At 39.5% G+C, this 25,717-nt stretch overlaps 1 protein-coding gene and 1 pseudogene across 2 annotated transcripts; both read left to right on the top strand.

Annotated features, from left to right (window-relative positions):
- The first annotated feature begins 13,619 nt into the window (after positions 1-13,619).
- Positions 13,620-17,095, top strand: LOC145806792 (aluminum-activated malate transporter 2-like; annotated as a pseudogene).
- Positions 17,096-19,880: 2,785 nt separating this feature from the next.
- LOC145807638 (uncharacterized) lies at positions 19,881-25,693 on the top strand. 2 transcript variants are annotated; one of them, XM_082906172.1, is made up of 4 exons: positions 19,881-20,371; positions 25,145-25,382; positions 25,480-25,509; positions 25,599-25,693. In XM_082906172.1, exons 2-4 carry the CDS (start codon positions 25,151-25,153, stop codon positions 25,691-25,693), a joined length of 357 nt encoding a protein of 118 aa, XP_082762298.1. In that variant the 5' UTR covers positions 19,881-20,371; positions 25,145-25,150. The 2 variants fall into 2 exon arrangements, with proteins under 2 accessions (XP_082762298.1, XP_082762299.1); XM_082906173.1 differs by lacking the exon at positions 19,881-20,371 and adding an exon at positions 24,834-25,012.
- Positions 25,694-25,717: the final 24 nt, after the last annotated feature.

Here is a 25,717-nt window from a genome sequence, read left to right as displayed (position 1 = left end):
TATCATGGATGATCAAAGGCAATGGAGACAAATGAAGATTGGTTCATTTTCATCACTTTGAGTATGAAATGGACCAATCTACCTTGTGTTCAATATAACGTCCGATTGAAGCCAATGAAATGCAAATAATAATGCTTATCTTGACATGTTTTACTTGATTCCATTCTTGTTTACACAATTTAAGTTACCAAACCATTCCTTAATTGATTTGTCCAAATGTGAAAGTCCTCTAATGAGAGAGAGGTCAATCAAAATAATGGTTTAAGACATGAGAGAGACCGTGCATTTGATTAGGAGGAACCCTCAAAAGAGGGTTAAAGCCATTTAAGCATAAGCCTTAATCCCAACCTTAAACATTACCTCAAGACTAACCAATCCTCAAAACAAATAGAAAAATGAAGAAATAAGGGAGGTGGCAAAATTTCAGTGCTGAAATGGCATGAAACACAAGACTCTAACATGCAAACAACTCATGTACAACATGTTAGGAGACTTAAGCATAAAAACTAGTGAAGAGCTTTACACTAGGACCATGCAATAACAAACTCAAATGGCCAAACCAACTCTGGATAGACCTCAAACATGCCAAAATAGAGGCTAAAATATGCTGAGATGGTAGCATGAAAGTCAAGAAATGTATGCTCTTGTGTTGGCTCATAAACAAGGCATAATGCACAACTCTCAAAAGCTATGAAAGAGTGAAATATGTGAGAGTGTGACTACACTATATACACTGAAATTTCATGCTAAATGATGCCAAAACATGCAATCATCACATACATAACATGTTAAGGGCCTTAAAACTCAAAGCTAGCAAAGGCCTTTGCACTATAACCATGCATAACAAGTCTCACATGCCCATGACCACTCAAGACAGAGTTAAAGCATGCTAAATCAGTGGCAAAAACATGCTGGAATCAAACTAACACAAGCTAGAGTGATAGGCTAAATCATCAAGTATGCTAGGCTAGGAAAGCATGATTTCACTACAAGTAGCAAAAGAAAGCAAGAAGTGTTACAACCAGCCAAAAACAGATTTGAAACATGTTAAAACAAAGCCAAAATCATGCTTGAACTAAGCTACAAAAGGGTAGAAAAGCATGCTCAAAGATTAGGCCATCTACACAAGCAAATAAGATATAAGGAGGGGAGGTCACCCCCCTCCTATTTTGGACCCCAAAACCAACTTTCTATCACTGAAATTCCTCTAAGTTTTAGTGGTTAAAAGACCAAACAAAGGGTGTTTCAAAAGCTATCAAAGATGGCTCAAAAGGCTTTACAAGCCAAAGAGCAAAAGGAGAAAACCATCCCCTAACCACACAAGGCCTAAACCAACATTTTAAGACCTTAGAAATAGAAAATTTTAGAGGCTAAAACCAGCTTCAAAGTAGCATACAAAGATGGCCAAGTATGAACTAGAACAAAGCTTAAAAGAGGTAGATTCTTACCCTTGAAGCACAACTCTAAAACAACAAGAAAACAACCAAACTTCTGAGCCAAAACCACTCCAAGGAGCTCCAACAAGGCCTCCAAGAACCTCAACTCTAAGGTGAAGGTGTTTGGCTAAGGGTGCTAGTGCAAATGTGTAGAGAAAGCACACTTTCAAGCACAAAATGTAAAGAGAGAGGATTCTAGAGAGAGAGAGAGAGAGAGAGAGAGAGAGAGAGAGAAATCTTGCTCAGCTCAAACTTTGTAACCCTTTGCATGCATATAGATGAACTCTATATATAGGAGATTCAAAGGCCCCTTGAAGAGATCCAGCCATCCACGTGGGTGTAGATGAGCTTATCTGTGCAAACAGCTGTCAAAATATCTGCAAAAATATCTACTGATGCATTGGTGGCTGACCGACCATTAGTGGTGGCTGGCAGGGCCTCATTGATGGCCAGCAGGGCACATCAATGGCCGGCAAGGCAAAGACCATGGCCGGCAGCCCTCAATGATGGCCGGTAGGCCATCAAAAACATCCTTCTGAAAGGACCAACACATGGTCCAAATATGAGACAGAATGGAAATAGGGTTTGGAAAGATCAAACCTGGAGCATTTCGTCGCGGGATTCGAGTGCTCGACGAGCAATCAAACTTGTCGCTGGATGTACCTGCAAGAACATCCAAGTCTTGAGGACAGTAAATAATGGGGTGTCTACAGTTGCCCCTCTTTGACAGAACTCAGAAGTCATGAAATGATGGGAATGAATGTCAATGCCCAGAGACGACCCATTTTTGACAAGGTCGAAGACTTGGACGAACATTCAAGATAACAAAATAGATGCACTCACAGGCTGGGGCAAAATGCAAATGATATGCACGATGCCGAACATAACTTATGATCATGCAATGAGGGTTGTAATGAAACATCTAGATGCAAATGTTATGCAAAGAAATGCTACAGCAAACTCGTATATAAGCAAGTTAACACGAACCAAACTACATTTCATGCAGAAAGAATGTAAGAAAATTATGCAATCTCAACTGCGCCTCATGCAAAAAAGGTAAAGTACAACAACCGTTGGGCGCACCCAAGACGGCAAACAGATCCCAATGCGTGGCACACGCGAGGAAGGAAACAGTGATAACAAGTGAAACACATCCAACTATCATGCAATCAAAACAAAAAGTGGTGTAAGTATCGGGATCCATCCAGGTGCATTTAACCAAAGCATCCTAACGCGCCACACGTGAGAGGAAAAAGGGAACGGTGCAAGCATCGAAGGGTGGTATAAACATCAGAGCATGCTCCAATGTTTCTAACCAAAGCAGAGAGGTATAAGCGTCGAAACTCATTCCAAACACTTCTAACCAGAAAGGGTGGTATAAACATCGGGCACGCAACCTATTGCTTCTAACCAACGAGATGGTATAAGCGTCGGACACATGTCCTAAACACTTCTATCTGGGAAGGTGGTATAAACATCGGGCACACAACCCAATGCTTCTAACCAACGGGGTGATATAGACATCGGGCACATGACCCAATGTCTTTAACCAGCAAGGAGCAAGGTGGTATAAGCGTCGGGCACATGGTCCAAACGCTTCTAACCAGAGGATGGTATAAGCGTTGGACACACAATCCAAATGCTTCTAACCAAAGGAGAGAGGTATAAGCGTCGGACGCACGGACCAAACGTTTCTAACCAAAGGAGAGAGGTATAAGCGTCAGGCGCACGGTCCAAACGCTTCTAACCAAAGGGGCGGTGTAAACACCGGGCGTACCCGAATGTTTCTAACCGTCAAAGTGTGGTGTAAACATCGGGTGTACCCGAATGTTTCTAACCGAAGCAAGGTGTTCGAAGGACAAGAATGATCTTATCCGGAATCCCTCTGAATGAACTGTACATATAATATCGTCCGGTTGCCTCAGCTTTAGATGAACCATATATACAATACCATGCCTGCATAAGAAAGAAACTTCACAGGTGCAATGCAATACAAATGCATATTCCATGCAAGATGAATAATCGTAATCCACCTGTTAAAAGCATGCTTCATGCACAACATGCAAGAAACAAAACAGAGGCATATTCTATGTAAGATAATCAACTATGCATACTCAATGCAACATAACAACAAAGCATGCTCTATGAAACAATAGCAAATGCATGGTTGATGCAACTGGTATGAACATTTTCTATGCGAATGTAAGGGCATGTACAATGCAATACAACATGCATATTCTATGCAAACATAAGAGCATGTGTAATGCAATGCAACGCAAAATGCATATTCAATGCAAAGTGCAAATTCTATGCGATAGCATGCTCGCTAAAGACGACTCAAAGGCAACTTCCGATTTACCTCTCGAAAGAGTTGCAACATGTTAAAAAGGATACACCTTGGTTGTGTTGATAGGTGATAACCCTCGCACACTGCGAACGCAATTCTGGGCTTCCGCAGAGGCATTATGAATCAAACTTTGAGCATACTTTGCACATCTCGGAATCCAAGGACACAAATCAAGGCCAAAGAGGCAGGGGGAGCTTATGGAAGCCTACCGGCCATAAGGGGAGGCCGCCGGCCCCCTGCCGGCCGACAGTGGCACTGCCGGCCATCAATGTGCCACTGTCGGCCATCGATGGCCGCTTTGGGCAATTTTGTCCTTTCACCCGTGGGCCTTTAAATACAAGTGGAGACATTTCATTTCCTTACAACCCCTTGCACAAAATCCCTCTCCCTTGCTTTCTAGGTGCTCATTCTCTCTAGATAAGCGTGTTCCACGCGTTTTCCAAGACTCTAAACAAACTTTATTCGCTAAAACCCTCTAGTTCTCTTCACTTTGAACCGATCAGAATTTGATTTCGACGCTTCTTTCATCATTTCCACCGTTATAAGTTGATTCCCCTCGAGTTTCTTCCAAGGTTAGTACACTTTTCCCGGGTTGTGACTTTCTTTGGCTTTTCCTTTCTTCTAGGGTTTGACTTTTTCAAAGCTTCACCATTTTCTTCATTTTTTTCCTCATATTTACTTCTCTTGCACCTATTTCAGATGGCTGATGATGTCTCACATGACGGGGCCCTCCCTGCGCTTTCTCCGATAGAGTTTGAGGCAGACTTTGCGGTTGAGCCCAAGGCCGAGTCTGAGCCTTTACCACCGAGCATACACCCCTTTGACCCAACGAGGTATCATTCGGAGACTTACATAGTACCTGCAGCGGGAGGCATCAAAGCCTTCACTAATTTCACTAAGGATGTGCCTGAGGACCTGCTACTATGTAGTGAGGGCGGTCAAATCCTGGGGTAAGACTGATTACGTAGGTAGGTCCGAGATATCATTCACACGTATAGGCATGGCTCTGCCTCCATGATAAGTATGCTACATCATCAAGATTGACCTGTACATACATTGGTCGACCCATCAATTAGGCAAAGCCTGGATGTAGTCGCCTGACTATGTCTTCAAAGTCCCCCACACCCTTCTGGCGAGGCGGAGGCGTGGTGCTCTACCAAGATTTCCTCCAAATTTATAGCCTCGAGCTCATTTCATAATGCCTCATCAAGGATAAACTCGGACATCCTTACATCACCAGAATTCGTCATGGTACAAACGTAAGATTCTACATAGAAGGTTAAAACCATTGCTCTGATACCATCTTTGTCACGACCCAACCCCAGGGGCTTAGGGCTGGAATCGCAACTTACTAATTAATTCTAATCTTAACAAATTAAATGGCATAGGCAGAGGTAGAAGCAGAGGTAGAGGCAGAGGTAGATGCAGAGGTAGAATAGAAGTAAGAAAATAATTAAATAAAAAATTTACTTCGTTAATGATTAAAAATACATCTATGGGGCTTTTATTATTTTATTATGCGATGACAAAATTTTAGGAAAAAAAGAAAGAAAACAAAACAAAACAAAATGCAACAGATCGACATCAAATTTCATGCAGGTCCCACTATACGAGGTTACAGTTCTTTTTTACATCTCATCATCTGAATGGGTAATAGTATAAAGCACATAGTAGAGTGAGAAATATTATGCCAAGAGTATGGGAGACACAAAATAACCATGGATAGTCATTTAAGCTAAAACATTAACATAACTTAATTTGAATAAATAAATTATTTAAGTGATAGAAATTGAAATATAGAAACTATGTAAATAAATAACCATAACCATGGTACAGAACAGAATAGAACAGAGGTTACTGTAGTGACAGTCAAAATAGAGGTCAATGAATCCATGACAAACAGAGGGCCACAAAGTGACCAAACAAAAGCTAATGGTTATTTAAGTCTCCCAAGGCATGGGACTCCCATGGTGGTACTTACAAAACATAATTGTTTATAAAATCATTGTTAAATAATTATTAAAATTTAAACAAACATATTCATGGGTTTCAATTTAAGCAAATAGAGTTTAGAAAATAATTAACAAAATCGAAATATTAATATAATTTATAAAACACAAATTGCGTAAAATAAATTATGGTAAATCAGAACATACATAAAATATATCATGGTGACTCAATGTATAATTTAACTCACCTAGATATTGACCTTTAGCTTTTACTTTCCTACTATGGACTCTCCACTACTAGTACACTACTCCTTAGTTATTTGTATATTTCCTATATTTTCGAAGCTCCCTCAATTGTTCATTATTTATAGGTGGTGATTGCATGGTTTCTAATTAACCATGACATATGGCTTGCTTAAAATTGGCCACCTGTCTAACAGGTGCCATTTCCCCCTTCCCCCACGTGACCATCAACTAGGATTATTCATTAAGACTATATGGCCTAGGCTGGTGATTAACCTTGGCTATATTGCTTAATCACTATCTCCTATATATTAGGATGGTGATAAATCACTGTACTTTTTTTTTCTTTAATCTTTGATTTAATTCTAATTTGGCCCAAGTTTTAAACTAATTATATACAATTTTTTTTTATAATATATAATCTCTAATTAAATTTCATTTTATCACATACAACCATAACATTCACTATTTTATTTTATTCTAATTATACATGGTATTTAATTAAACAATTAGGGTGTCACATTACATGCTCAGTCTGGCTGAGGCTTAGAGGGCTCAGTCTGGCTCGACTCTTCATGTTCACTCTAGTTGGGGCTTGGAGGGCTCAGTCTGGCTGGGCTCTTTATGCTTAGTCTGGCTGAGACTTGGTGGCTCAATTTGGCTAGGCTCTTCATGCTCAGTTTGGCTGGGCTCTTCATACGAACACAAGTAATATAAGTAGAATTTATTTCTCATTAATACAAAATCCTACCAAGGTCACTTTAGACATTTGCTTGCGTTTGGAAAAGACAAAATACAATAAGTGACTGGAATTGAACAAGATGGGGAAACAAATAAGGAATTATTTTATTGATAATATTGCTTCAAGTGTTTGGCGTTCCATGGATGGGGAAGATCTCTACCCTCCATGTCTTGCAACGGTAAGTGCCTGGGCGTGGTTTAGACTTGACGATATAAGGTCCCTTCCACTTAGCTGCTAGCTTACCTTCTGCTGGGTTTTTGGCGGCCAAAGTTGCTTCCCTCAGGACCAGGTCTCTCATGGTAAAAACTCTAGGTCAAAATTTGCAGTTATAGTGTCGTCGCATCTGTTTCTGGTAAGAAGCTAGTCTGAGAGCGGCTGTCTCTCGAAGTTCTTCAATGAGGTTGAGGTCGGCTCTCCATAGCTCTTCATTGAGTTTTGGGTTCAGGTGCATGACTCGAGGGGTCGGCAAGTCAATCTTCATAGAGATGACCGCTTTGGCACCATATGTTAAGCCGAAGTGGGTCTCTTCTGTGGCGGTTCGCGTTGTCATCCGATATACCCAGAGTACATTTAGAAATTCTTTTGCCTAGAGACCTTTGGCTGCTTCTAGCTTGGTTTTAATGATTTTTAACAGAGAACGGTTGGTGACTTTAACCTAGCCGTGAGCTTAGGGATGACTAGGAGAGGAAAAATAGGTTTTTGATGTTGAGCTCTTCACAAAATTTCCTAAATTTGGCATTGTCAAACTGTTTACCATTGTCTGAGACGATCGCCTGAGAGACCCCAAATAGGCATACAATAGACCACCAAATGAATCTAGTGGTATTACGCTCAGTAATCTTGGCGAGGGGTTCTACCTCTACCCACTTAGTGAAGTAGTCAATGGTGACCATGACAAACTTAACTTGGCCTCTGCCGAACGGCAAGGGGCCTAACAGGTCGATTCCCTATTTGGTGAAGGGATAAGGACTGCTAAGCGTGATCAGCTTTGTTGGAGGAGCGTGAGGTATGTTGGCGAAGCATTGGCATTTGTCACATTTAAGTACAAATTCGATGGCATCTTGGTTGAGTGTGGGCCAAAAGTAACCTGTGCGAAGGATCTTATGAGCCAATGACCGTCCCTCAGAATGATTGCCACAGACCCTTTCATGTATTTCTCTCATAACATAGGTGGCCTGGGTAGTATTCAAACATCAGAGGTATGGTCGTGAGAACCCTCGCTTGTATAAGATGACTTTAATGATGATGTAGTTGGTCGACCGAGCTCTGACTTTGTCTGCCTCCTTCTTACCTCCTAGTAATATTCCTTGCTCAAGGAATTGGATAATGTCTTGTGCCTATGGGATATGTTTGTTTCAAAGTAGGTGGAGCTCTTCCGGACCTAGTGAGATTGCTAGGTATACTAAGTAGCCTATTCTGACTCCGTGACTGAGGTCTGCCTGGTCTGTAGAGGCCAATTGGGCCATTTTGTCTGCTTAAGAATTCTCTGACAGTGGAATGTGTTTGATGTGGAAGTTGTTGAAGAGACGTGTGAGGAGTAGGGTGATAGCCCTGTACGATTTCATTTTTTCCTCCTTTGCGTCGAAATCCCCATTTATTTGGCCTAACGACCAGTTGGGAATCACTAAATATTTGAATGCGATCCACCATAATGTCTTTGGCCAGCTTGAGACCTATTATCAAAGCTTTGTACTCTGCCTCATTATTACTGGCTGCAAATTAGAAACAGAGGGCACATTTGAGATCTTCCCCTTTTGGGGTGGTGAGGATTAATCCAGCCCGCTTCCCTCTTTTCTGGATAAACCATCAACATTTAAAGTCCAGGAAAGAGGATTGATTTTGTTAGGAGTTGTGTTGACCAGAGGGGAAGGCTCAGAAGGTTTGACATTGGTGAACTCTAGGATGAAGTCCGCGACGGCTTGTCCTTTGATAGCTGTGTGGGATCGGTAGGAGATTTCATATTGGCTAAGTTTGATAGGCCACTGCATAAGTCTGCCAGAAGATTCCGGTTGCTGCATGACTTTTTTTAAAGGTTGTTCTGTGAGAACGGCTATGGAGTGGGCTTGAAAGTATGGTTGAAGGAGCCTTAAGGTGATGTCTAGGGAAAGTGCTAATTTCTTCAATAGGGGATATTTCTGTGTTTGCCCTCGTGAGCGCGCAACTGATGTAGTAAACCGAGCATCAGACTGAGTCTTCTTCCCTAATTAGAGCGGTACTGACCACTGTGTGGGAAATGGCTAAATAAAGCAAGAGAGTTTCCCCTGGAAGTTCTTGGAAAATGAGAAGGGGGTTGGCCATACACTGTTTCAGCTGTTGGAATGCCTCTTCACATTCAGTGTTCCAAGTGAAAGCCTTTTTAAGCACCTTAAAAAATGAAAGGCACTTGTCAGTTGCTGTTGAAATGAAATGGTTGAGAGCGGCTACTCTGCCAGTAAGCTGTTGAACCTCCTTTATAGTTATAGGAGACCACATTTCAGTTAAGGCTTTGATTTTCTTTGGATTGGCTTCGATTCCCCTGTGGCTGACTATGAAACCCAAGAACTTTCCAGATCCAACACCAAAGGCACATTTCTAGTTTCATTTGGTACCTACGCAAGGTCCGGAAGGTCTCGCGTAGATCTGAAAGGTGATATGAAGCTAACTTGCTTTTGACAAGCACATCGTCACCGTAGACCTTAACATTCTGATCGATCTGGTCTTTGAACATGGCAGTGACCAATCACTAGCAGGTGGCCCTCGCGTTTTTTCCATGAAGCTAAGCATTTGGTGGCCTACAATGATATCGACTAAAATATCGATCCTGAGTAACATGTAGCTATCCTTGGGACAAGCGCGGTTGAGGTTGGAGTAATCCACGCAGAGTCGCCATTTGCCATTGTGCTTACGAACCAGAACCACATTGGATAACCACTTCAGATAGTCTGCATTTTTAATAAACTTAGCCTTTAAGAATTTGTCCATTTTGTTAGCAATGAGGTTATTTCGTTTTGGATGAAAAATGCGTTGCTTTTGGCAAATCGATTGGAATTGGGGCTCGACACTGAGGTGGTGAGTGATAGTAGAGGGGTTGATTCTAGGCATATCTGCATGAGTCCAGGCGAATACATCCTTATGCTCAGTGAGGAGAGTTGTAAGGTTAGCTTTGGCTTGACGGCTTAGCTGGTTGCCGATTTTAGTTGTCTTCATTGGGTATAAGTGAGAGATGGGTACTTCAACTAACTCCTCAACTGGTCCCCCCCGAATAAGCTTCTCTTCGTCTCTGGTGTCAAGGCCCTCAATGATCATAGCCTCTCTCATCTTAACTACTTCTAATGAGGCGACATAACATTCTCTGGCCACCTTCTGCTCGTCTTTCACAGTGCCGACCCCTTGTTCAGTTGGAAACTTTATGGCCAAATGATACGTGGACGTCATAGCTTGGAGGGCATTGAGAGCTGTGCGTCCAAGTATAATATTGTAATTAAAAAGACAACAAAAAAGGTGACGAGTTTGGTGGACTGGCGTGGATACTCTTCGATGGTGATTGGAAGGTCAATGGAGCAATTGGAGGTCACTCAATCCCCAGTGAAGCCGACCAAAGGGGTTTGTAGGGGCGACAAGTTTTCTTCCCCGACCTTGAGTTGTTTAAAGACATTAAGGAAGATAATATCTGATGAATTGACATTATCAACAAGTACATGCCTGGTTTTGTAGTTTGATAGTAGAGCATAAATGACGGGAGAGTCGTCATGAGGGTAGCAGATTCGTGTGCAGTCCGCATTCGTGAAGGTGACCGGCTCCGACCATTGTTTGGGTTGCTTGTGGATCCGGTCTACTGTCACCACTTCTTTATCTGAACCTTGCCCAATCTTTCTGAACTCGACTCGCTGTGCCAATCGAGATGGTCTGCCACATGTGAGTCCTGCCACAATAACCCTGATCTCTCCCAATAACGGTGCAGCCCCTCTTTGGACTCAGGGTTGTTGTTGGGCTCTGCCATCATTCCGCTTAGGCTGTTCGGGTTGCCTAGGGGGAGTGCGTCTATCGTTCTTCTTTGGGGGGTTGGCCTTGGCTCTTTGGTTAGGACGGGTTGTGGTGAATCGGTTTAGGCACCCCTGACGGATTAGTTCCTTAACCTGGTCCTTAAGATTGATGCACTCTTCAGTGTTATGGTCGTGATCACGATGGAAACAACAGTATTTGGATTGGTCCCGTTGAATGGAAAGGGATCTTGATGATTGCCATTTTATTTTATAGTCACGTTGAATTTGGTTTAGGACTTGTTCCATGGGTGAGTTGAGAGGGGTGTATTGTTTGAAACGGCTAGGTGGACGGGTAAAAGCCGGTCGATTGGATTGTGGGGGTTGGTCTGTATATTGAGGAGGTCGATGAGTGCATTGCAAATGTCTGGGCTCAAGGTCCTTTCTATTTTCTTTGGATTGTGGGGTCTTAGATATGAAATCTTAGTGGGCCGCCAAAGTGTCTTCGGCGTTCATGTATTTTTGGGCTTTGGTGTGGAGAACGACCATGGTGGTTGGAGGATTTTTCGAAAAAGAAAAGAGAAAATTTGACGGGCACAAACCGACCATGAAGGCGGTTAGAATGACTTTGTCATCGATCTTTTCGACTTGCAGGGCCTTTATATTGAAACGGGTGACAAAGCTACACAACGATTCCCCTTCCGTCTGTCGAATACTTAGCAATTAAGTTGCCAAATGCCGCTGTCATTGAGCACCAATGAAATGGCTTAAGAAAGATTGGTTGAGCTGGCGAAAAGAAGTAACAAAGTCTGGTTGAAGCTAACTAAAACATAGTCGTGACGACCCCTTCAGCATGATGGGGAAAGCGTGACACATGATTTCGTTTGGAAAGGCATAAAGGATCATGAGTGATCTATACGCTTCCACGTGGTCGATCGGATCGGTTGTATCATCAAAAGTGTCATTCGACGACATTTTCAACTTAGCGGGTAGAGGTTTGTCCTTGATAGAAGCAGTAAAGAGAGAGTTGACAGTGGAAAAAGGTTTGCTCTACATGTTTTGCATGACCTTGAAGCTGGAGTGTCATGGCTCGTAGTTCTTTGTCCCAAACAGGAACATTATCCCCTCTAGCATGAAACGGAGGTTAAACGCTACTAGCTTCTCCCTCATGGATAGTAGCGCGGTGTTGTGGAGGGTGATTGTAGAAGAGTGGAGGTTCCTGCTAGTGAAATTGCGAGCCTAGAGGAGGGGTATGTAGACCTCCAAGATTCAACGATTAAGCTTGTGGGGGGAAGGGCGGTAATGACCTTTAGGACACATGTGGGTGGAAGAGATGATGATTGTGGGCTTTTTCCGGGTTTGAGGGAATTTCTTGCGGTGGTGAAGGAAGAGGGATAAATAGGTCGCGCTGGAGCAAAGTGTTAATCAGGGCTTGGTTTTGCTCGGCTAGCCGGTTGATGCTGTTAGTGAGTTCTGCGAAATACGGGAGTGGGTTGTTTAAATGGAAGGACTCAGCTTAAGGGTTTCTAGCATTGTGTTATGAAGCCATGAATCTCGTCGTAACCATCCACTCTAACGTGGAAGATGGATGATAGTGAAATTTCCTCTAGTGACAATGAACACAAATGTCAACCATGGGTTTCCCACAGACGGCGTCAACTAATAATGCAATGCGGTCAATTGGGGATAGGTCAGGCTGATCCACGTGCTCCACAGTCCTGGTGGTCTTCATCTTCTTGGAGTATCCATGCAAAAAGGTCCAATAGGAAGGTACCAAAACTGAAGTAGTTCTTTCCCGTGGACTCTCTGATGGTTAAGTTAGACAAGAAGTGGTCGGAAAAAAGGGAGAGTAGAGAAGGTTAAGAGTAGAGAGAGAGAGAAGAGGAAGAAAAGAGAGAGTATTACTTGTTTCCATCAACGTTCTTCACAAGCTTCCTCATATCCTTTTCTCATCATTTTTTTGTCTATTCAAACAGTCTTGCTAGCCAAAAGTCTATGGTCTACTCACCGTTGGCCATGGCAGTTTCATCACACTAAGGAGCGAGATGCCTTGTTGCATTTAATGCCATGACAGCCTCATTTAATGCTTGATGCTTGGGCTCAATAACTCTATAGGATCTTTGTCTACCACGTGGGTAGCTCCCTATCTAACAAGTGTCTAAATGCCATAGGGTTTGGACCAGTGTTGGTTCTTCGATGGGCCTGCTGTTGAGCTTTACCTACTAGGCCATGACTAAATGACCGTTTGGGCCACCCAAGACAGTTGTGGGTTGGGCTTTCCTAGGCCATGTGGGTCATGTCCATCAGAAATATTTACTATTCATCCTTTTAATATGTATTTAGCTATGACTTGTGTAATGTGAATTGTTTTACCTGATGGGTAATCAGTAATTTTATCACAAAATTTTATAATATTAATTATAAAATATATAATTTCATCACAAATGGACATAATAAAATATTTAAAATTTTGTAATTGATATTGTAAAAATTTGTGGGTTAGTTATGAAATTTTTTATTATGCCAATTTATAATGAGATTACACATTTCATAATTGATGTAGGGAATCTATTTTTAGGGTCGTGCCACGTGGTCAAGATATGGCTGAGGTGTTGGCCGAGGTGCCATGTGGACGAGCCAGATTGCCGAGGTGATTATGGTATTACCGAGATATGGTATGTTAAGTGATGGATAAGTGATGCGCTTAGTTCGGATAATAATAAAACTTTTTAGGAGTTCATCTATATCTAACTAAAAGTTTAAGATAAGTATTGTGCTTGAGTCCTATGAAGTGAGACTTCTAGGAGAAATTGGATACTGATTATTATAAAAGTAAGGCACCTCGTGGGTCTAAGGTATGTGATTTATTTTGTGAGCTCTTGATTTGAGTTGATATCTTGTGAGATAAGTGATTGATTTTATCGTCAGAGTGCCCCCGAGTAGATGAGCCACCGTGGTATTTTTATCTTCTTGTTGGTATGTGTTTGGTTGAATCTATTATACCGCATGCTCTCTAGCTAAGTTCCATATTTGGTTGCGAGGTCGGAAATCAACACCCACAATTTGGTGCCATCTGTGAGAATGAGTAGCTATTTCTCAAAATGTTCCCATCAATATTTGGGGAAATAGCATTGGACTGATTTCACAAATCGTCGAAGGGATGTGTGAAGAGTTGGAAAGGCCTGACCGATGGCCAGATTTGTTACGAACAGTTTGCAGTCATTGATGGTAGATTCCCTATTGGCTCTTAAGATTAACGATGGCGAAAGCCTTAAGGCTTACGTCAAGATGTACTACGAGATTTACAACTGGATCTCGGCTTGTAATCAGGAACTTGTAGTCATGTCTTTCAAGAACAACTTGGAGGATGATCCCCCCTTCGGCAATCCCTTGCAAAGGCCCTCCCAAAGAACATGGAGAGCCTCATAGCAAGGATTGAGAAGTATGCAAGGGCAGAGGAAGACATGAAAGCAAAGAAGACGAGTGCAGCTACAATAGTAACATTCATAAGATTTTTTCCAAGAATGAAAGCAAGATACAGTTGTGGGCTGCTGATATGTATATTAACATTCTGTTTAATATCAGTATCTGGGTATAGAGATGATGCGGTGTTAGAGATGGCCCACAGGAGGCTATCCACCATACTCATCGGTGGTGCCAGCGCTACGATTGTATGTGTATGTATTTGTCCAGTGTGGGCTGGTGATGATCTTCACTATTTGGTTGCTTCTAACTTGGAAAAGCTTGGGACCTTCCTTGAAGGTACATCATTCTTATAGATGATCTGTCACCATACCCATTATTACTTGTCTAATTTGAAACAATATTGATATAAAAATAGATTAATTATGTAAAATTTGAATAAACAAGAAGCTATCTAAATAACTTTAAACTACAAAACAAAACTATCATTGTCAAGTCTTTCTGATGGAGATTGTGTGTAAAAATTTCAATAAAATAATGTTATGTTTGGATTGGTAGATTTGAAATGAAAGAATTTGAGATTAAACTTTATAACATTGAAGGAGAGTTCATTATTGACATGAATTGTTGGTGAGAAGGAATGAGATGTTAGTAATTATGGATTATGCTAAAATTATGAGAGATTATTTTATGCTGATTGTAGTTGGGATTCTTCACTTATTAGTGGTTGAAGGTCTCAGTGACCTCCGTTTGGGAAGTGGGTTGGCTTTTTGGCTTTTTGGCTTTTTTGGCTATTTTAGCCTGGGCTTAAAAGCTTGGTTTGGGAAGGGCTTTTTGGCTTTTTGACTTTTTTGAGTTTTTTTGTGAGAGAAGAATGTAATGATTATGGGTTGGATGTGATGTTTTGTTTGTTATGGCTAAAATAGCCTATTTTGTCTTTTGTGGCTAAAATAGCCAAAAAAGCCCAAGAACCAACTTGCCAAACAGAGGCTAAAAATGAATTTCTCTCATTCTTTGTAGGACATAAGTATTACCGAATCACATTAATTTTTTAATGTGAGTGTGTTAGTTTATTAATTGATGTACTCTGTTAAAATCATGTTTACCAAGTTATTTAAAATTCATTTTTTAAATCTAGGTCTCAAATCATACATTAAACCAACTAATTGAATTAGCTCAGTTGACTACCCTACCCTTATACATTTCCATGCAGATAGTTCGTTGAGTTCGTTTTTGTCTTTTGTTTTATTATGTATTTATTCTTCATTGAAGGAATATATATATGTTTGTAATTCCAAAAGCCACAAATGTACTTATGATTTGAACTTTATTTCTTCTTGATTTTTCATTAAGAAGTATAACATTTACAAGAGCAAGACTAAATGAATTTACAGGATTTGGAAGTGAATACTGCGAAAAGCAGAGCAATGAAGAATCCAAGGATGACAAAGCACTTCTGCAGGGATATAAAAGTGTTTTGAATTCAAAAAGCACTGAAGAGTCCTAGGTAAGTAGTAAACTTGCACTGCACTTTAGAATTTGTTGAGGACAAGACATAAAAGTTCGACAAAGCATATAGAATGTTACCTCTAAGATCCCGGAGAATAGGGCCTCCACCAGTCGGACTTGGGTTGCCTTTGGAGGCGCTTTGATTAAATAATAGTGTCAATAATAATAATTGTGTAGGCTAATTTTGCAAAATGGGAGCCCAGGCATGGCAAATTTAAGTACAGACATCCATGGGAGAAATACCTGAGAATAGGATCTTTGACAAGGCAATGTGCCTGCCGTATTGATGCTCTCAACACCTACCTTAATTCTGATCTCAAGGTACTTACATATACATATACATATACACTCACATGTGGTTCTGCTGCTTTAGTACACCTCGGTTGTTGAAGCCTCCCCACTCTCCAATCAAACTCCCTTCATGCTCACATGCATTGTTATCTTTCTCTTTGTTTTATTTATTTTGTAGTTTTTTTAAACTAACGGAACACTATGTTTTCATTTACAAATGATTTGTTCTGCCAAAAAAAAAAAAAAAACTTTTTAACTACCCTATACTCAAATTTTTTAGTTTTTTTCACTTTGGTATTTAATGAATGCAATCTGTTAAAGTGCCATTCAAAATAAATGACAAAGGTATGATATTTTTGACCATGTATGCATTAGCTCTTTTTCATTTTGTTTATACTTGATATGAAATTTTGAAAATATCCTCCTCTTATTATTAATTTTGCATAGGGTCAACACAAGTTACTAAAGCATAATAAATTGTGTACTTTGGGGACCAAATGGGGGAAAAAATAAATACTAAAGTGTAATAGATTGCGTACTTTGAGAAAAACGTGAAATTTTTTTAAATCGAAGGCTTGTGGGTAACAAATTGTATGTTTTTAGGACCAAAAAGCACAAATTTTAAAATTATGGATTTAAGTAAGACAAATCGCATAATTTGAGAAGGATTAGTTTTATCCTATTCTCATGGCTACAAGTTTTCTTATCTTTCTACAAATAATTATGAACTTTGTATAACTTTGACAATTTTGCAATCCTCTTTCAGGCATGTTCAGAGATGCAAGCAAAAATTGAAGAGTCTTGCACAATGTCGAGCACAGAGTGTAGCTATGCTTTAAAGGAATTAGCCCTATTAGTCAAAACAATGACTATGCCATCCACTGCCAATTCCCACATTGCAAACTCAAAAATTATTGCAAAAACCCTCAAATCCTTGCTCAAAACAGGCTCATGGTGGGGCGCTGACCTTCTAAATATCATCCCCCTGCAACTGTAGCTTCGCTGCTCATTGATGCTGTTACTTGCACTGAGAAAATTGCTGAATAGAACTCGCTTCTCTAGCAAAATTCAAGAGTGTCGATGATGTAGTAACGAAGGAACCACCCCCATTGACTAGCGAAGAAACGCTGCGGCCATGTTCGAGTATAGAAGAACCACCCCATCGTGTTGTTACAATTCAAAGCCCACGAGAATGAAATAGTGAATACCAAATAGTTCTTAGCCAATATGTAATGCTCAAGTTGTACATTTTTTTTTCAATTGTACAACATCGAGTAATAGGGAAATTGAGTTTCAACTTACAATGGTATGACTACTGAGATTGCCTTTGGATTTTGTATTTATGAAAGGAAAAACAGAAAAAATTGAAAAAGAACACTGCAGTAAATGTTAACACTCCGTTCCTTTAGGCAAAAACCATTTTATAAAAGATATTATCTTAATTTTTTGCTATCTGATACAACAGAAAATGAAAATCAACGGAAAATAAACTTTTTTGAACGGAAAATATTTTTCACTATTAAATGGTAGAAATGTTTATCAAATTAAAGTTTTATCAATGCCTCCACATTATCATTGCCACCATCTCAATCGCAGCCACCAACCACTATTACTTTTTTGGTATTTGATACAACAAAAAATGAAAGTCAACGGAAAACAAACTTTTTTGAACGGAAAATATTTTTTACTTTTAAAAGGTAGAAATATTTTCCGAATTAAAGTTTTATCAATGCCTTCACACTATCATCGCTACCATCTCAGTAGTCGCTGCCGCCACCAACTACCAATACAACCTTTAGTATGTTAATTTTAAACTTGCAACTAAGGCCTTGTTTGGGAACAGGCTAATTTAGTAACTTTTGACTATTTGGCTAAAATATGAGCTAAACAAAACTAGTAAGTTTGGGATGATTTTTTGACTTTTTACGAAAAGATATGCAAATAGTAGAGAGAAAATAGAATTTTTGACTTTTTGGTATGGTTGTTGGCTTTATAATTTTTTTAGTGATTTTTTAGGGTTTTAGCAAAAAAAAGTCACTTGCCAAATGAGGCCTAAATATATAAATACTTTTTCTCTAAAAAATAACTGAAAAAATGTTTTCCTTGAAATAAATATGCGTGAGGTTTATTCTATTATACTCTCCAAGTAGGCAAATTTTAAAAACGAAATTACAAAATTCAAATTTAGAATTAATTTTTTTATTGGTTTAATAGAAATAAACATTGTTAATGTGTCTTTAAAATATTTATTAAAAGGGATAAATTATATATTTTTTATTATGCACTTTATTCAAAATATACAATCTTTTCAATAATGAGCCCAAAAACACACATTAATAAAAATCCATTCAAACTACTACCAAATATTTCTTATTGGGCCTCTCTTATGTTTGGACTGGGCTCAATTCCATTTTACATCAGATGGATTATGTTTCGGGTGGGGTCAGGAATTTTGCAAGGGCCGAACATGTATTGACATAAACATAGAGAGTCCAATATTTTTGCAGGGGCCACAACCCACCCTGATTGCACCTAGGGATGGTAATTTTCCTCCATCCCCACTCTATACCCGAGCACAATGATTAACTTTGAATTTCAATTTAAAATGAGTCAAACCCATTTTAAAATACAAAATTGAAACCCTTCACTATCAATATCTAAATTGTTTTACACATTTTTTTTTTTAACAACATCAACCTACACAAGCTGACATTAACAGGCCAAGTTAGCTTTATTACTATACGAGGAGGAAATATTCATCACCTTCCGTACTCCTTGTGTCCAAGTTCTGTGTCACTCTGAACGATGTAGTTCAGCCTATTAGCACAACAACGGTGAGCTACCCGGTGGGAGTGTTTCCGGAAAACCCCTCCGACAGTCAAGTTAACACCCTTAGAGAGAGAAGAAAGACTAAGCAAAGATAGCTTTGAGTAAAGAGAAATTGCAGACCTTTTCCATGAAGGCGTTGTAGGGCTTATATAACTTGTGCGAGCATTACCTCTATTATCCTATTCTGGATGCATGGCAGTACTGTCCTCTCTCTTCTTTACACGTGTGCGCATCAATAGTGCCAAATAGCATTAACCAAACTGCAAAATAGTATTGACGCGTACGGATGGTAGAATCCGTTCTTCGCATTCCCATTGGGCCACGTGGTACTACAGCCGCACTGTCTTTAGCCCGGTGCAACGCCACCATCCAAGATTAGCTACTACCAATTGGCCTAACACACAAAATGCCCAACTGAACATTTTCAGCTCGGTCGAACTCGGTGAGCACTTTCAAGATGACTTTATCCGGCTTCAAATCATGGCCGACACGATCGGTCCATTTGCGACGTAGTCGTCGGCCTCGGCTACTCCTTTGCTCGGCTGTATTGGTTCGTCCAGGAAAATTTTGCCTAGTTCCTCGGCTTGACCGAGATCATAAGCCATCCCTTGCCCGGTTGAAAGTCATGCAGTCATTTGATTGGGTCATGCCTTTGATCCAAGTTGATTAAGCATCTCAGCCCAACGCTTGTCCTTCTGTCCAGCCCAACTACAAGATCTAGGCCAGTGGCCCAAATTTTGATTATGCTTGGCCCATTTGCTGGTCACAAATCTCTCTCTTAATTACCATTATTTGATGTTGCTTTCGTATTCCCAATAAATATTAGATTGTTAATGGGCCATTAGTTTAAAAAAAATTCAAATTGTTTTAGAATAATGCTATAATATTTGCACTAATTAGTATACTAACTAGTGTACTAATTAATGATGTGACATAATTTAAAAAGTTTTTGATATTTGTAATTTATATAATAAGTGAGGTCAATAATAATGTCATAACTAGTGTTGGTACATTAGTTAGTATATTAATTGGTACATGGAACACCACTGATTGTTTTAATATTGTAATTGCTCAATCCATCAATATTTTAATTGTGTTTTTCAAAAAATTTACTTTAAGAAACATGTATGTATTAGAATCTTATATGCACTACAAGAAAAGGGACTTAAAAAGACGGAAGTTTTTGCGACGGCGAGATTACCGTCGCAAAAAATGATTTTTAGCGACGGCGTTTTGTACCATCGTAAATAAGATCTTTAGCGACGGCATTTTACCGTCGGCAATAAAACTACACGCATAGGGATAAAAATACGGAAATTAGTGGTTCATTTGCGACGGCCAAAATTTCCGTCGCCAAAAAAGGTTATTAAAACGGCGCCGTTAGCTCTAATAAGTTATCAGTTGCGACGGGGAAAAATTTACCGTCGCAAAAAGTAGAAAACATTTGCCACTCTTCCCTTTCATCTTGGCGGTCACATTTGGGTCGAAATCCCTAAATGTTCGAAATCTCCAAACGACGAACGGCGGACTTTTTCCCCCTCTGGACAAGCGACAAACGGCAACCAAGGTAGGGGTGGTGCGGTGGTGCGGCGACGACGGCGGCGAGGGCCGGACTGGCGACGACGACAGCGATCTCACTCAGCGTATGCTCTCTCTCTTTCTCTCTCTCTCTCTCTCTCTCTCTCCCCCTCTAATCCCTCTAATCACTCAGCGACCAAGGTAAGGCTTCATTTGCTTCATAGTGGTGAAATTGATAGATACATCCACCCACAAAAAGTGTTAGAAAATTACACTATTAAATGTGCAGTAGGTCAACCAAGTACGCAATTTTAATTAATTATTCTTTGGGAAAATTATCTACCAGTGGTAGTGAGAAAAATTATTTACAAAAAAATAATAAATTTTATAAATATTAATAATTATAATCATAAATTTTTTCACTAATATGTAATAATTTTTGAAAATCTCCTCTAAAGGGTAATTTCTTTTTATTCTTATACACTCTTATTTAAGAGGTCCATAGTCCTTTGTTTACTTCTACAAATTATGGGCTATACCTTGTGGTGGTTAGATTTCTCATTTTGTGTTGTTGTATAATAATTGTCTAATTTAATGTAATTATTTTTATATTTATAATTAATTTATTACTAATTAAAAAAAATCTGCAATAAGCCTTTCTTTTTCTTTTTTATTTTAAATTCAGAAGTATTGGTTATACACTATAGAATTTGTGCAACCCTTGATCTTGAGATAACTTCATGAATAAAACTCTTTCGAAGTGGTAGACTAAATTCTAGAACTAAAGAAAGGATATGAAAATAAAGTAGACAAGCATAAATGCATAGCTCTCATGTTGTTATTATTATTATTATTGTTGTTGTTGTTTAAAAATCATGTGGGAGAGTTAAAGCAAAAAAATCTTTGCCAACCAATGGAGGTTATTGGAAAATTATCGTAAACCAAACATGTTCACATAAATTCTCTTTTCAATGCTTGTCTATTACATCTCCATCTATAATTTTCCACTGTTATGTCTAGTTTTTCCAATTTCTCTTGGACTTGTAATTCACCTTGCATTGAACTAACTGGGATAAGTATTTCATTTTTTATGTTCTCCCATCAAATCGGTAAATAACTAACTGGAATAAGACCACCTACCTATTTGAGAGAAATTGGACGGATAGGTATCATGGTACATGAATACGTAGGTATTATATTTAGAGTTACTTTGATGAGATATTTTTGTGGATGTGTACAGATGATGGATAAGAGTTGGATTGATTTGCCCAATAGGATGTCGAGCGAATACATTAATGGGATTGATGAATTCCTTTTGTTTGCCTACACCAATAGGGTTGAAGGTTCGATGATCAGTTGTTCGTGTAGGAAGTGCGAGAATTGATACTATTTTGTACGAGAGGGTGTACGGGAGCATCTGATTTTGAATGGTTTTTTTAAAAAATACAAACATTGGATTAATCATGGGGAATCTTACGTATCTCTGCATGGTAATCGAGAGAATGAAACATTAGCTAATTTAGACATTGGGGATGATATGATTGGAATGATACAAGGGGCTATGGGAAATCCACATGCCGGTACAAGTGTTGAGGGTAATGAACCACAGGGGCCTGATCCCCATGCATTTGAACCCCAGCTCGGTCCAAATGCAGAGACTGCAAAGTATTTCAAACTTCTTCAAGATGCACAAAGTGAATTGTATCTGGGTTGTCAGAAGTTCACATCTTTGTCATTCATTGTTCGACTTTTACATTTGAAGGTGCTTAATCAGTGGACAGACAAGTCTGTTGACATGCTGCTTGAGTTATTGAATGAGGCGTTCCCGTTGGGTGTGAAACTCCCGGACTCATATTATAAAGCTCAAAAGGTCACAACAGATTTGGGCTTCACGTATGAGACGTGGGATGCATGTCCCAACAGTTACATGTTGTTTCGAAACGAGGACGCCAATCTTGATAAATGTGTCATATGCAACAGTTGGAGATGGAAATCAAATGGTGATGGTGGTTCAAATGGTCCTAACAAAGGTGGCAAACGAATAGCTGCAAAACAGATGAGGTATTTTCCTTTAAAGCCAAGGTTGCAGAGGTTGTTTATGTCATCCAAGACGGCCAAGTTAATGAGATGGCATGTAGAGGAACGAACTGATGATGGTGTCTTCAGGCATCCTGCTGACTCCCTTGCATGCAAAGATTTTGACCGTCAGAATATTGACTTCAGTAATGATTGCCGAAGTGTAAGGCTTGGCTTAGCATCTGATGGTTTTAACCCATTCAGAACGATGAACATAGTTCATAGCACTTGGCCTGTTGTGCTCGTTCCATACAACTTGCCGCCATGGATGTGCATGAAGCAACCATTTCTAATTTTAGCCGTGCTTATTGACGGCCCAAAAGGACCTGGTGACAAGATTTATGTGTATATGCAACCGTTGATTGAGGAGTTGAAAGAACTATGGAATGAGGGTGTGTCAACATTTGATGCATCAACAAATCAAATGTTTCAAATGCATGCAGCTTTACTGTGGACCATTAGTGATTTTCCTGCATACGTAAACTTGTCAGGATGGAGCACTAAAGGCGAATATGCATGTCCTTGTTGCAATAAGGAAACTACATCGTGTTGGTTGAAGCATAGTAGGAAACAATCATACTTGGGTCATCGCAGATTTTTACCTACTGGCCATAAATTCCGGAAGGATAAAGTATCATTTGATGGTAGTCGGGAAGTCCGACTCAAACCCAAATTGTTGTCTGGAACTGAGATGTTGCTACAATTAGAATCTGAGGGTATTTTAACCCAATACAAGAGGGATGACCTTAAGGAGAGGCACAGGAGACAGGTAGAGAAGGAGAAAGTTGGATATCGCACCCACAGTTGGAAGAAAAAGAGTATCTTTTATGAATTGCCATATTGGGAGCACAATCTAATAAGACACAACCTCGATGTGATGCATATAGAGAAGAATGTTTGTGACAATGTGTTGTGGACAATATTAGGGGTTGCAGGAAAATCGAAGGATGGTGTTAATGCTCGGGGTGATTTACAAGATATGAATATTAGAAAACCCCTACATTTGCAGTTAAGAGGGTCGAATAAAGCCTATTTACCAGCAGCACAATTCATGATGACCAAGGATGAGAAAGATTTGTTTTTGAAAGTGTTGAAGGAAGTAAGAGTTCCCGACAGGTATTCATCCAATATATCACATCGTGTGCGCTCACATGATAGAAGTCACGATAGTCATATTCTGATGCAACAACTTATTCCATTGGCTATTCGAAGATCGTTACCGAAGAATGTAATTGAACCCTTGATTGAATTGAGCAATTTCTTTAGACAATTGTGTTCAAAAGTGAATCGTGCGACGGATTTGCAATATATTCAAGATCGTATCGCTATAACACTTTGTCATCTAGAGAAAATATTTCCTCCAAGTTTTTTTGATATAATGGAGCACTTGCATATACATCTAGCTGATGAAGCCTTATTGGGTGGAGCAATTCAGTTTCGATGGATGTATCCAATTGAGAGGTATCTTCTTACTTTGAAGCAATACGTGCGTAATAGAGCTCATCCTGAAGGATCAATTGCTAAAGGATATCTTATGGAAGAATGCATGAATTTTTGTGCACAATATCTCAATGATGTGGAAACCAAATCTAGTCGACCCGTGAGGAACTATAGTGGTGCTGATAATTTGGGTCATGCTATTGGTGAAAACACAAGCTTTTATCTTGATAATACTTCTTGGGTACAAGCTCATCGGTACATCTTATTCAATACAAGCGCGGTTCAACCATTCATAAAGTAGGTTAAGTCACTCACTCAATATTTTATTATGTTTTATTGAATTTTCTACAAAATTTTTTGTATTGCTAAAATTTCAATTTACACAGCGAACACCTTGAAGTACTTAAGCTCAAAATGCCTCGTGTTGACGATCATTAGCTTCGGCGTGAACATTTTGAAACTTTTCACATTTGGTTCAAGGAACATGTATGTATTTAACTCTATAGATTCTAGTTACTTAAGTCGAACTACATTTTAAATTTTACATTTTTGTGTTAAATAGGTCCAAACTTTGCGAAGGACTATTGGTGTCATATTTTCTGAAGAGATTATTCTATTGGCAAATGGTCCTCATAACTTGGCAAGGAGGTTCAACGGGTATATACTGAATAGGTTTCGGTATCGAGTAAAGGCCATGGATGATCGTCGAGCCACACAAAATTGTGGTGTAGCTTTGAAGGTAGATACCATAAGTTATGCTAGTCGAAAAGACAAGAATCCTCGTGTGGGGTCTGTGTACTATTATGGACAATTGACAGATATTGTTGAGATTCGATATTCCAATGAGAAGAAACATGTGTTGTTTAAGTGTGATTGGATTGACAACATTCACGGAAAGAAAGAAGATGTCTTCAATTTCACGTTGGTGAACTTCAATCATTTGTTGTACCGAGATGATCGAATTACCAATGAACCTTTCATCTTGGCGTCCCAAGCAGAGCAAGTTTCGTATGTTGCAGACCCGTTAAAACCAAACTGGCAAGTCGTGGTGAAGATGTCTCAAAAAGGTTTATTTGATATGAGTTCGACTGATCCACAAATCGAGCCATACATGAGCCAACAATTGAACGAAAATATAATTCTTCGTGATGAAGAAGTTGGTTGGGTGAGGGAAGCCGCAGAAGGGGAAACAGTTGATGTTCAAATAGGCTGATAGTGGTGGAAACATTAGTAATTCAATTAAGGCCAAGGTTGTAGTTAATCATCAATTTCGTAATTTACTTTATCTTTGTAATTGTATTAGTTCAATTAATGTCATATTATAGTTGACGACAAACCATTGTCTATGTTTCTAATGTCAATTAATGTTATATTGCTTGCAGATTATTATGGGAAGGAAGAGGAAGCCTGATCATCCCCGGCGCATGATGTCTGATGTGCTACATAACAGGACATCAATAGCACCACCATCAGAGGAGGCATCACATCGGCCACTATCGGAGGGGCCTTTAGTGGCACCACAGCAGCTACCATGTACTCAGCCTCCACGCCTACCATCGGTGCGTCCACCATCAGTGGCACCACAGCAGCTATCATCATCAGCTTATGAGCCATCCGCAGGTATATAAATTTGCTTTGATTTGTATGAAAATTATTGAAGCATACATTTATTTATGCTCATTATATATAACTTATTTATTCTCATTGTATTTTGCAGACCCTTCGACTTCTTCACAGCCCACCTCAGGTTTATTTGATATGATTTGTATTCACATTATTTAAATTTGCATTTGTTTATTGCCATTGCATATTGTTTATTGTTATTGTATCTCACAGGTCATGTTAGTTCTTCATCAACCTCGACTAGGCGTGGTAGAGGATGTGCCAAGGGCATTAAAGAATGGGGTACTGGTAAAAAGCTAGACATATAATTTGATGGAAATTACTGCCCAATA

This window comes from Camellia sinensis, chromosome 14 (genome assembly GCF_055761805.1).
Source record: "Camellia sinensis isolate YWXY chromosome 14, ASM5576180v1, whole genome shotgun sequence".
Taxonomy (NCBI): Eukaryota; Viridiplantae; Streptophyta; class Magnoliopsida; order Ericales; family Theaceae; genus Camellia; species Camellia sinensis.
This window is presented reverse-complemented; position numbering and strand designations above follow the sequence as displayed.